The sequence below is a fragment of the Homalodisca vitripennis genome, unplaced genomic scaffold (genome assembly GCF_021130785.1).
Source record: "Homalodisca vitripennis isolate AUS2020 unplaced genomic scaffold, UT_GWSS_2.1 ScUCBcl_5767;HRSCAF=12656, whole genome shotgun sequence".
Classification (NCBI taxonomy): domain Eukaryota; kingdom Metazoa; phylum Arthropoda; class Insecta; order Hemiptera; family Cicadellidae; genus Homalodisca; species Homalodisca vitripennis.
In genome coordinates this window covers 26811-40378 of record NW_025781880.1, presented here as the reverse complement: position 1 = coordinate 40378, position 13568 = coordinate 26811, and the positions used below count along the sequence as shown (strand labels likewise).

The following is a 13568-nucleotide window of genomic DNA, read 5'->3' as shown; positions in this document are numbered from 1 at the left end:
TTTTTTTTACTTATAGTAATTTCTGTGGTTAGATTGTTGTTGGAATTCCTGATCTTCTTCATCTTGTAGATTATTTTTTAGGTTTCCTAACAATTTTTTTTATTTATTTTTTTTAATTTTAAGGTCATTAATTTAATGTTGCCATGTTTTTTTTTTACTTTTAGTAATTTCTGTGGTTAGATTGTTGTTGGAAATATATTTCCAATTTATACTTTTTTTACATTCTGATGTTTTAACAACTATACATAAGGGGTTGATATTTCAGGTTGCCTCAACATCCAGAGTCTTCCAGGAAACTTGAACATTGTTCTCAGTTTCTCCTTCAACAGACGACGCATGGCCGTGTTTCCCTATCGCTGGTGAGTAGAAGCAAATATTGCTGTTTGTGCTTTTTCAAAATAATATTGCGAATCTGGTTGATTATGACTTACAATTTTGGCAGCATCACTTATGATTATTTGACTTTCTAATCCCATTGTTGCTATGGAATCTTAATAAAATAAGTCGTATTACTCGCTTAATACTTTCTGTAGGTGTATTAGTTACAACTTGACACTTAATGCTTACCCTGATAATCAGACTTTTGTTTATAATAAAAACAAATATGTATGTTGACAAATATGTACAGTATGTTGTTGCGAGTGCCGATGGCCGAGCGGTCTAAGTCGTTGGACTTTGGGTCTGAGCTAGAGATAACGCAGGTTCAAATCCTGTCTATGACCATTGCACTTTTTATCAGTACCATTGATCTTGTACTGTATCGACTCTCCCCTTATTCTGTTTGATAAGATCCTCGCACAGGCCAGTTGGCCCATGAGGACGGACAGAATAAGGCTTAAAAGGGGATCGGCCTCTCCTTTTTTAATAAAAAAAAAAAAAAAAATGTTGAGTTCAGCATAATTTCCCTTACACTAAGTGCAATGTCTGAAGTTTGACACTGTCATAGACGTGTCTCCTGGAATATAGAGTCTACGTCTTTCTGAAGAGATCCTAAATTGTCGGTGAACGAAGAAGCCCAAAATTAACTCTAAATCGTTTCGAAATCTAGACAATGAAAAACCTAAACAGTGTAAAAATGTCTTCATCGCGATGATGCAGTCCAGGTGTCTTCAATGTCGAAAACGAAGCAAAGAGTTTTGTTTTGAAACTTTCTCGTCAATAACTTTTCTGAATCTTTTCCAACTGGCGTTGACTCCAGACTATAGAAAACAAGTCTGTGACAGTTTAAGACTTCAGACGCTGCACTAAGCGAAAGGGAAACGGATCTGAACTTACTATTTCGCTTCGAGTCTATATGTTGTTATTTTGAAGATAGGTATGTCCAGCCCATATTTTGTGTGAACATAAATTTGTTATAACCTGAAAAATAATCTGATAATCTGTAATATTCCAATATCAAATTTCATTCCTATTTTTAGTTTTTAGCATTTAGACAGACTGGTCGGTGGTTTTAAATATATCGCGCAGCAATAAATTCATAAACCAAAGCAGATTAAATTTGAATATGTATTGTAACAAAAATAATGTTAAGGAGGCGTATAGAAAACCCTCTGTAACTATAATATCAACTGTAAATCAGTTATCAACTGTAACTCCCTGATAACATAGATGCTTTTACAAATTTCCTTTACAAAAAAATGGGTGTATCAAGAAACATGTATTGTGTAATGCGAGTTACCCTATTAATTTCTCTAAACTGGTATTGTTGTAAATATCCATAGACATGCATTACAGCAATATAAACGTATAACTGTTCAAATCTCAAAATATCATGTTCATAAAACAAATAACTCATGCTCGCCATCCGCCTTAACCTATAAACTGTGCTCAAAGCACAGTAAACATAAAATGATGAGCACATTACTGACTTTCGCGGGGTCTCGGTCGATGAGCTGTCTGCTGCCTATGGCCTTCTGAGTCTTGAATGTAGGAGGCGGGTGGCTCATTGTATCTTCCCACTCCAACTCCTCAATCACCAAATCAACTGCTCCTTCTTACTGGATACAATTAACGTCCACGTCCCTGCCAGATCCACTAGTCATCAGCGCAGCGCCTCTTTGAACCCTACCATGCTGGGGCTAACTACCTTCGCTTTTGTCCCATTCCTCGACTCATGCGTATCGGGAACGAGATTGGTTCTTCAGTTGACCTCTTCGTTGCAGCATAGGGAGCGGTCCAGCATTTGGAGCGGTTCAGCGTTTGAGAGTGGTTCAGCATTGAGAGCGGTACAGCATTGAGAGCGGTCCAGCATTGGGAGCGGTACAGCATTGGGAGCGGTTCAGCACTGGGAGCAGTTCAGCAATGGGAGCGGTTCAGCATTGGGAGCGGTTCAGCAATTGGAGCGGTTCAGTATTGGGAGCGGTTCAGCAATTGGAGCGGTTCAGCAATGGGAGCGGTTCAGCATTGAGAGTGGTTCAGCATTGGGAGCGGTACAGCATTGAGAGCGGTCCAGCATTGGGAGCGGTACAGCATTGGGAGCGGTTTCAGCACTGGGAGCAGTTCAGCACTAGGAGCGGTTCAGTATTTAGAGCGGTACAGCATTGAGAGCGGTTCATCATTGGAAGCGGTACAGCATTGGGAGCGGTTCAGCAATTGGAGCGGTTCAGCAATGGGAGCGGTTCAGCATTGGAGCGGTTCAGCAATTGGAGCGGTTCAGTATTGGGAGCGGCTCAGCAATTGGAGCGGTTCAGCAATGGGAGCGGTTCAGCATTGAGAGCGGTTCAGCATTGAGAGTGGTTCAGCATTGGGAGCGGTCCGCCGAGCTGCTGCTGATGGGAGCCTGTTCTGTGATGTCTCACATTTCAATGCGTGACTGTTATAATTTATTCTGCTTCTGTTGTTAGCTTCACTATTAGTTTTGTTGATTTGTTTTCGTTGTCATTATTCATACAAATTTACCCTTCGTTACATTTGTTTCATTGTTTTATATCTTTAATGGTTCACACTTGTTATTCTGTATAAATATATATTTGTTTTGTTAATACTTAAACATTTTTTTGACTGCTTGTTTCTTTGCTTGGTTTTTTATATTGTTAATTGTTACTCTGTCAAATTTTCAGTTTTTAGTTTCATGTTATTTGCTCGCATATTAAGTATTGTAGTTATTTCTTGCTTTCTTTTCATGAACTTTATTATATGATTGTTATCCAATCATTTATGTAGGTACTAAGTATATATTAATTAACAATATTTATAATTCCTTATACGCTCTGCTGGCCATCTTTATTTGTTTCTTGTAATAATGTAAAGTGGCGTATGCGGTTAGTAAATATATAAATAAAGCACATCATAGGAACGTAATAATGTGTTGTCTCCACCAGGGAGTCGACCGATGCCCTTCTGCAAGCAGTTGGGCCTGGGGACCGCCATGGGTTGCCTGGTCATATACAACGTGAGGACGGATACTCCCCATGACGTCACCATCTGTCTGTACATGGAACTGAGGGTGGGGGTACATTGTGTGGCCACCATACACCTGGACTGTATCCGCAAGATTCGTAGACACATACAGTTCATACCGATACCCTCACACACGCGCAAGGTCAGTGTTTTCTTTCACCAAGAAAACTATTTTTGTCCAGAGGTCTGCTTGACCTTTGCGTTGGTGGTAAATGTGATTCCTCTAGCGAAACCTCATGGGTCTTCGCAGAACGATCAAAATACTCCTAGCTCCATAGCCAATCCAAGTTGAGTGAAAAGGTCAGCCTCTACAAACTCTGTAGAGGATGTAAAGTACCGGGTGTCCCACGAAGAGGTTTAAAACGTTTGATTTTATATTACTTGCCCATTTATGCACCGAACATTTTCAAACTGTACACAATTCATTAAGTAGGGTTTAAAAATACTGAGTGAAAATTTCAGCTCTCTAGCAATTGTTGAAACAAAATGGTGGCACTTTGAAAAAAGTGTACATTAAAAACAGTATTTTTGGTTTTGTAAAATTGTGATTTTTTACATTGGCCACCCCGATCCCCAGATTTGACTGTGTGTGATTTCTTTCTATGGGGTTACTTAAAGGAACAAGCTAATATTCGTACCTTCAATAATGATGAGGGATTAAAACAATCAATTGAAAGAGGAAACTTCTCTGGATACCGCAAAATTTCTTTGTAACAGCTTACGATTCATTTGTTACGCGCTGTTATCAGTGTGTCGCTGTGGATGACTAAGTTCGAATAATTGTAGGTTTTTTAATAGGCTATGTTCTAATTTTCTGATTGAAACGCTTTATTTCTCTAGAATATGGCAATAAATAATTTTAAAAAACCAAAAATACTGTTATAAAGTATAGTTTTTCAAAATACCACCATTTTGTTCCAACAATTGTTAGAGAGCTGAAATGTTCACAGATTATTTTAAAACCTATTTAACGAATTGTGTACAGTTTAAAAATGTTCGGTGCATTAATGGGTGAGTAATATAAAATCAAACGTGGGACACCCGGTATATGCATGTTCTTTGTTTAAAGTTTTGTTTTTCACGATGAAAGGATTGTGAAGGAAACAGAGTTTTCCGGACATTTTCCATTGTTCAGTGACAAGAACAAGAAGTCATTTCACACAACGTTTCGAGGTCTGCAATCTGATAATTTCCTCAGGTGGATAACTAACCTAACATATAACTATAACATAGGTTGAAATACGCAAATTATATCAGTGCGTTGTGACACGCATAAGTCAGGAATCACAATAACCAAGTTGTGTGTACTTCATGCATTAACTCTAAAACATGCTCTCAATACAATAAACAACACTAATTACTACATACACCATACCACAGAATACAGGCCACAGCAGATATATGCACTCACCGACCAACCACATAGAACTGGCTAGAGGCCAATAGTAAACGGCGATCGTCACGGCAGAAACAAGACGTTGACAAAAAAGGAGGAACGGTAGTGGGCCTCTTTTATTATTGGTTTTTTCTAGAGTAACGTTATAAAATCATACTGTGACTTCTCTTTTATTTATTTATTTATTCTCTCAACGGCAATGCCAATATACATCACAAAAACACATTGTGGAATACATACAACAAACGTAAGTGCTAGAACAAGACAAGATTATAATTTCTTTGAATGACAACTAGTAGTTAATAAATTATAGAAAAGTTTACATAACTTAAATTGTATGGTTATTACATTAGCAAAAATTACAAAACTAGAGAATGGTAAATCATAACAATAATAAATATAAAAATAAATGGTAACATTACAATACAACAGGGGCACATAAATGATTAATACATATAAACAAACAAGCAAAAATTGAAAATGAGCTACATTATATACAACACAAGTTACGAAAGATAATATAAACAGGACAATGATTGCTCAAATAAATTAATAACTTTTAACTTAATCATGTATAACACAGAAAATTTACATTTCTTTTCATTAAAAAAATGAATGAGTAGTAAAATGAGATCAACAGGCATAACGAGCTGTAAACCAATTCAGAATTTGGTAGAGAAAAAAACTTTCGCTTACATTGTCCGGAATAATTCTGTCTCCTTCATTTCGTTTTTTCATATTATTTTAATATGACAGCTCGTATTCCTTATGAAAAATTCAGCCAAATGAAAATGGGCATTTTACATGTTTCTAACTATGTTTTTTTCCATAATTTTTCCAAGTTTAAACTGTAATATGCAACAAAACATTTATAATGCAGAACCTACTTTTTCAATCGGTCAGTCCATAGGTTACCATGTCAAAGTAATTATAACATATGAGTTAATGTTATTTTTTGTTTGATGAAGTATTATGCTTTTTCCCATACAATGAGGTCGGGTTTTATTATGTGCACGACCATTTTTGTTGTTAAGTATAAAAATATTACTTTATCTACTATTAAATTGCAAAAACATGTTTAACATAGGAACAGCATAGGGTTTAAATTTAATTCAATACATTGAGTTTGATGGAGAAGTCAAACTCGAAGTTTGTAAGACAGAACAGCACTGGTGAGCTTGGTAAAGTGAAGTACGGGTTTTGCAAAACGTGATTTTGCAACCTTCGCTTTGAGGGAGAGCTTCGATTTACTTTGTAGCGCTTTCTCGGTATTGCCTCTCCTTGGTCTCTTTATCTACATTTCCCATTCAATTCAATATATTCAACAAGCCTGTTTTCAAATTCTGGCCTACCAATCCAATTATTTCAAAATATTTTAAAGGTTTTAAAATTATAACTTTAATACGTGCTATATTAATTGAGTACAAACTAAAATAAATAGATGAGAAGATTCAATAGAAAAGTAACAACAGGTAAAATATAACTGGAAAAACATATAAAAGGGTAGTTCTGAGCAATTACTTGGTCAACCCCAAACTTTTTCATATTTTAATACGGTCATAAAGATGTTTTCAGAAAGCAAGTAACATATAATTCAAGCTTCGCAAGGCCGTCGTACAGGTTGCCGAGCGATAAGAAGGTCCAAAGTCCACGCGATAACACTGGCTTGCGGGAGACACGCGGAATGTCAGTTGTGACAGTACCGTTATGGTTAGTGGTTCCTCCGATAATCCTTCTATATGTGACGGGTGTGAGAACACGTTACCGGTACTTAATTTCATGGTTTCAAGTGAAGATCAGGAAAAGTTAAAACGTTTTTTGTACGAACACGGCGTTTTGCAATGCACCAAAGTTTGCCCTCGAGAATTTGATATTTTACTGATAGGTACTATCTCGAGGGATGTTTTTCTTTCGTTGATATCAGCGCGGGGCAGTGCCTCGCGCTGTTGGCCGGAGGCACTCGTCTCAACTCGATAACAACTAATTAATTTGTAGCTCGAAATTTAAGAAAAACATTGTTCATTTGGATCAAAATTCTGCTCATTTCAGTATTATTTTTCATTTACGTCAACTTTCCGGGGCCTAAAGTATTTTTTTTAATTTCACATACATCTTTAGATTATCGTAGTAAAATATGAAAAAGTTTGGGGTTGACCAAGTAATTGCTCAGAATTACCTATAAAAGTAATAGAATAATTTCAACGCTGATTGACCCATGAACAATGAAATCTAGTAATTTGATATTCCAAATACTTCAGAGATTAGTAAACATTTTCAATAATTCGGATTGTATGAGAAATATATAGCCCCTGGTTAAGTTCACAATGAACAGTAGTATATGGTTTCGCAACATCAGATTTTAAAAGGTAAAATTCTAACCTAATAGCTACATCCATCCATATTTACAAGCATCACACACACACGCACACGCACTATCATTCAATTAGGTGTGTTATCCTGCATGTATCCTCTTAACGCATACAGATAATGTAATGAAATATTTATAATTCAGTTAGGGGGGGGGGTTGCTACTGAAAAGGCTGGAAATATATTATTATAATGAAACATTTCTTAAAGCATTTATTTTCTGATATGTAGCCAGTTAATGTGGTACATGCCTGCTTATAATAAAATATGTAGTCTCAAAATCCGTTAATAGGTTCAGACCGAAAAAATATCAAATTAATAAATTGTACGACAGATCGAAAAGCAATATCTACCGCCACAAATTTGAATTTAATTCTGCCTATCATAAATGTTTAATAAATAAATCATGTTCACCAAAAAAGATATGGCTACCGTTTATAATGATATAAAATTGTATACGTGTATAAGTATATACAAATGTTAAAATACAAATTATTTCTAGTACTGTATCTTGAATACATCCATTTTATTCACTATTTAAATTCTTAATAAACTTTTTTATAGTTATTTTATATGAATATAGAGGCTACTTTTTACAAAGACGTGACCAGAATCTTTAAAGCAAGGACATGCGTCGTGTAATAAACCAGAATTAATATAACTACGTACTAGTATTTGTTTATTAATTATTTTGTAATTTCTAAAAATAATTAGGCTAAAAGTTAAAATTAAAAAACCATTGTTTGTAGCCCTCGAATTATTTCTATTCTTCTATTCACAAAAAAATACTAATAATATCTATTTCCAAAATGTTTGTGTTTACCTAAATATTTTTACAAAGCTTCCGAATACTGCCATACATATATTTAAGGGATGTAAGCTAATTGAGTACGCAGCAGGGATCATTCTGGCTGGATCACTGGGCACAGCAAAAACTGATATGTCACTTATATCTGGGCAACCATGTGGATGCCCAGGAGTGGCACATCACTAACCGCAAATGTCGAGATTCTGGGGTACAAGGGCAATTCGATAGGTCTAGTCTACTGCGGGAGATGACTGTTGGAGTTGGTGGGGTTTGTTCTCTAACTATCTGAGGTTCTTGCTAGCCTCAACAAGGGTGTACCACCCCTGCCCTGCTTTGACTGGAGAGGCTGGTCCAGAGCTGGCCTCCCCTTCTTCCGGGGGACATGACTTTGAGATGTAGTGCCCTAATTCTTCCTCATGGATCTCGATAGGAGGCGGTCCCTACTCCCAACCTTACCCATCCTGAATATCCTGTACTCCGGAAGAAGCGCAAAGGGTCTTACAGGACTAAGTGCAATTTATAGGCTTCTTTTCCTAAGAGAACAACAACAAAAAACTTCTTGCTTTGCTTCCAGGGAACGGTGCTGGACGTCCACGTGCTGCCGAACGACACGGCGCTGACTATCCTGAAACAAGAGTTCCACTGGGTCAGAGCCCCGGAGAGCGACAGCAGCAGTGACAGTGACAGTGACAGTGATAGTGATAGTGACAGTGATAGTGATATGGACCCAGACGATGAGGAAGATGTGAATTTCCAACTGCCCCCAAAACCAGAGAGGTTTCGCTGGCTAAAACGTATTTTCTGGTGGCGACACTTAATATTTTGATACTTTCCTCTAAAAAGAGACATACTTTCATGCCTATTGTACCATTAAAGAGTGGAAATCTATATTTTAACGTGAAAGCCTTGAAATATCTCAGAGGTGATCTTGTTGCACGATAAAACACCTTACACAATTTTGAGATTTCCTAAAGGCCTTACTGAATTTCCTTAGTGAAATTTTGATAGAGCTACATTTCAAGTAAGAAAATTAGAATACGTTTATGGAACGATGGTTAAGCATCTTCTAAAGCAAAAGTGTAAAATACTTAACTTCCATTAGATTCATGACTCTCTAATTTAAGATTAACGAAATTGTCACAGTGCCAGTGGCTCAGATGTCCTGTTGAATGTAAAATAAAAATGCTTTTGTCACTATAATATACGTTACTAGAAACATTTCTATGTACTGAGAACGACCGATGTGCAAATATTTAATTTAATAATAGGTAGCTTATAGACTCTACGCTGTGTAAATTGTTCTGTAAGAGAGAAACAGGTGTTCTTTCCAGTGATCAATCTTATATATATTTTTGTAAATATATTTGTGTTTTAAATATATCTTTTGATTTTAGTATTAACCGTGTAATTACTTTCTTGTTGATCGATTTGGGCATATTAGGACCAAGTTCAAGATAATTCATTTCAAAGATTTGTTTATCGATTCTTGTACGATTAATAATTTTCTTTAAAATGCTCCATTATTCGGCGACTATGAAACAAAATTGCTGAGGTACATTTGTAGGAAGTATCACATAACAATATAAGAGATTCTAATCTACAAACCATTAAATTCACAACTAAGACTCAAAAGGATCATGTTAACAGATAAGGAATCTTAGCCAACCCACATCGCGTTGGCTGAATCACAGTACCAATTCTGTATTATCATGCTGTTGATAAAGATATTCTGGAGTAGTGGCCGTAATGATTGGAATGTTACTCTACCACAACAAAAAACGTAATGTCAACAAAACTCTTGAATACCTAGCACATACTTCAATTAAGTTTTTTTATTGATTTCACTAAAAAATTAAAATTCATAACTTGGATGTTCTTATAACAAATGGAATGAACTACTTTTGTTACTTATCATACAGAAGAATCTTCTCTTTGAAACAATATATTAATTTCGTTCTATTCAGATGAGATTTCATTTTCAAATATTTTTTATTAATCATCTTCTTTATTCATTTGTTGTTCTGGGCAGAATAATCTACAACAAACCTTCAAACTGTATAATTATCAATAAAATAAGTTGTGACACATTAACATTTCAGTGTGTTCCAGCTGCAATTTTGCATTTAACGATTATTACAAAACACGGAGAAATTTCGTAAAGTCTAGGAGAACCAGAACGGAAAAATTTTGTTTACACAATTTTCTTTTTTTTATTATTGTTATTACTTTGTTTCATTCTCTTTAAAATGATGTAAACCTAATCTGTATAACTTACCTATGAGCCCTTGAAAATAGTAAAACAATATATCAAGGCATAGAGTTTTTTTCTCTGAGCAACGTCAAGAGTGGGGCAATATACTCATGGTATTTATCAGAGTAGCTAAACATTGGTTTTATACTCTGTATTTCTGTTTGCGCGGTTGGTCATAGTGGCAGTTGACTAAATGCCAGTTTTATCTGCCAGCTGTCGTCTGTTGTTTTGATTCATTTCACAATAAACTGTACATTACTTGTTTACGTTTTGTGTTTTGTTCAAAGAAGAGAATGATTTAGTGAACTGTCGTGTTATTTGTCAATATATGTTTATTTTTTAGTGCAACTCACGATGCCTAGGAAACGATTGAGTTATAAAACCAAAAATAAACATCATTTAGGTAACTAGTACAGTAGACCTAGGTTATGCCTACATTGGTACGTATCACAAAGTAGACTAGGCAAGTAAGAAGAAAAAGAAGACTGATGAAGGAAGAGAATGAAGAGGAACTAGACGATTCCCAATATGGAAACAGGCCTATTCTTTAGGTACGCATTATATACGTTTTTTTTTCGCAATTTTCCAAAAGTTGCATTTTATTTAAACTAAGGTACCCTTATCTCTGGAAATAATTAATCTAGAGATCTAAGTGTTTAAACATCTTTTTTGGAGTATAAGTAATATTTAGACCCATTTTATTACTGTAAAATTACTAGTTCTATAAATAAATATTTCTGTTCTTTTTATTTGTTAATTTTGTTAGTGTTACAAAAAAGCCTTTTGAGGTAATATGTATTTCAAAGGTGTAAAATTGGGTCTGTTAACCAAAAAGAACTGATAAAGTTTGAAAGTCATAGCTTTACAAATTTTGAAGTTTTGAAGTAAGGTGGTAAATTTAAAATTGACGAGTTAGGTATTTCCAACCCCCTTAAGAAACAAGAAAAATATTCTTGACTGCAAGCGTATAGCGTACTTGGAGCGGAATAGAATTCAAAAAAATGTTAAAAATATGCTAATGATAAGGAAGAAAATAATACAGGTCTAAACTCGAAACATGAGGCTGGATGAGTTATATGATAATAGCGAGGGTGGAAAACCACCCATACAAGAAAATAGCCAGGAAAAAAATTGTGGGGGGGGGGGTTCCAGACAACCGATATTTTCCCGTAGTAGACAGAGAGTAATGGCCCATTTTGTTCCTTAAATTATATTATTCTTGACCGGTTTCTTTGTTGAGAACGATCTTTCAGCAATACATGTCAGTAATACTGAATTATGTAAATAATAATAATCGTTTACTGAAAAAGTAATTGAAAAAATTTAAAATTTGGGGGGAGTCCGGACCTTCTCGCTGGCTACGTCCTTGCATCAATATTGTCTTGGACATGAATAAACAGCTACGTAGTAGGAAAAGGTAATTGTTTCTTTCTCTAATTCCAGAATTTACACTCTAAATATTATAAAATTCATTGATTAAATTGGATTTAAATTCTTTCGAAAGGATAATTGGATTTCGGACATTTGCCATCGTTATTCGTTACATACAATAAACACTATGTTTCGAGGATTGAAATCTGCACACTTCTTCATTCGAAAAATCCCTTAAGGTATTAAAATACTAAATAAATTTGACAATGGGCTGCCACTCAAAGTTGAAATAATTGTGAAGGGTCAGATACCGTTATATGCCCCCAACGCTTAAACTTTTTTCAATGAACTTAGGACATTATAAAACGATGTAGTTGAGTAACAGAACTAAGATTCCATTAATCAACAAGCATTTCCAGGTATTGCGATCGGTATTGTTGTCGCTTTTATCATATCTGTCTCGAGAATCCGATTACGGCAGACCGCGCGGCATCACATGATTATTAAAGTTTTTTGCTCGGTACATAATTGCCTTTCCATTACAATTCAATTTATATTTCTGATCAGCCCCTGTAGAATTTGATAGTTTACTTATAGGTACTATCTCGAGGGATGTTTCTGTTTTTCGTTGACATCACCGCCGGAGGCACTCGCATTTTGGGTGGCGGATTGTGATCAAGAATAAAAAAATTTTGTTTGTTTTTTTCAATAAAGAGTTTAGTTTTTGTTTGGTAATGTTTGTTTTTGTTGAATTTTTGTGTTTGGAGAAATTTAGGGCTGTGGTCGATATAATACGTAAGTACCCTTTTTTTCTTAGCTAGTAACCAATTGTAATTCAATATAATCATCCGTAAATGAAAAATTAGCGTTGGGAGCATAATGTTAGTTCTGTTACTCAACTGCATCGTTTTTATAACGTTCTAAGTTCATTGAAAAAGGTTTAAGCGTTGGGGGCATATAACGGAATCTGACCAAGTGAAGATCTGCATTTATGTCCAGACTATAGGGAATGAACCCAAACTGGACTGTCCTCCTGGAAATTCTGGAATTCTCTGCAGTTTGGTCTTCATGGAGTTCGTCAGGAATCACTTAATTATTTTAACATTGAGTGGCATTCCATTGTCACATTTTTGGTATTTTTACGCCTTAGGGGAGTTTTCGCCTGAAGAAGTGGGTAGATTTCAAGCCTCGAAACGTAGTGTTATACCTATTTTATAACATATAACGATGGTAAATGTCAGATATCCCATTATCCTTTTGAACCTTCCATCGTCAGTAATAATATTAAACAAATATATTGTTTTAGTTTGAAATCGATTGGGGTTTTTTATCTTAGTGAAATAAAGAAAAGAAACTCACATATTTTAAGAACTTCATCACCAGACCTAAAAACCTTTAGGTTGAAATTTTGGGATTATGTAACATGAAGCCTACCTGGTCGATGCTCATGCCCATGCGGTATATGTTACGTGTAAATATGTGTAGCCTATAGGTGTACATAGTTTACGTCAGAGTGAACATTAAAAGTGTGTTTTGTTTTTTTTTTTTTTAGTAATTTTAACTTAAAAACGAAGCTACCCAGCGGATTCTTTTGTACTGCAACCTGATGATGGAGAATCCATTCTAGAACAGGCAACGTTTCATCTTTTTTGGGGGAAGGAGAATTTGTTAGAGCTTACAAAACCTAATTGTTTGAAGACCTGTTTTTAAGCGTAGAACAGTCCTATTTAATGATATTGTTATTAGCTGCCTGTTGCAAAGCTAAACATACACACAAGGTTCTATGCCTCGTAACAGTCATATTGAGTTTGTAACATTTTAATAAATTATTGCATACTTTTGTGTAACCCGTTTATTATTTTTTATTAATGAGTGATAGAATAAAATATTCAAAACAGAATGTAAAATCTACACCACTAGCTTGATTAGTCACAATAATAGACAGAATTTCCGTTAATATTATGTTATGAAAAGTA

At 35.2% G+C, this 13568-nt stretch overlaps 1 protein-coding gene across 1 annotated transcript; it reads left to right on the top strand.

The window, feature by feature from the left end:
- Nucleotides 1–245: 245 nt before the first annotated feature.
- On the top strand, nt 246–9370 carry LOC124373506. Its single transcript, XM_046831867.1, has 3 exons — nt 246–359; nt 3321–3541; nt 8545–9370. Exons 2-3 carry the CDS (start codon nt 3332–3334, stop codon nt 8794–8796), a joined length of 462 nt encoding a protein of 153 aa, XP_046687823.1. The 5' UTR covers nt 246–359; nt 3321–3331; the 3' UTR covers nt 8797–9370.
- Nucleotides 9371–13568: the final 4198 nt, after the last annotated feature.

What these genes read in the sequence shown, in the direction of transcription:
- LOC124373506 (XM_046831867.1), top strand. Translation starts at nt 3,332, where the DNA reads ATGCCCTTCTGCAAGCAGTTGGGCCTGGGGACCGCCATGGGTTGCCTG. An exon ending in TACCCTCACACACGCGCAAG is followed by an intron (nt 3,542 to 8,544) that starts GTCAGTGTTTTC and finishes CTTTGCTTCCAG; the next exon opens with GGAACGGTGCTGGACGTCCA.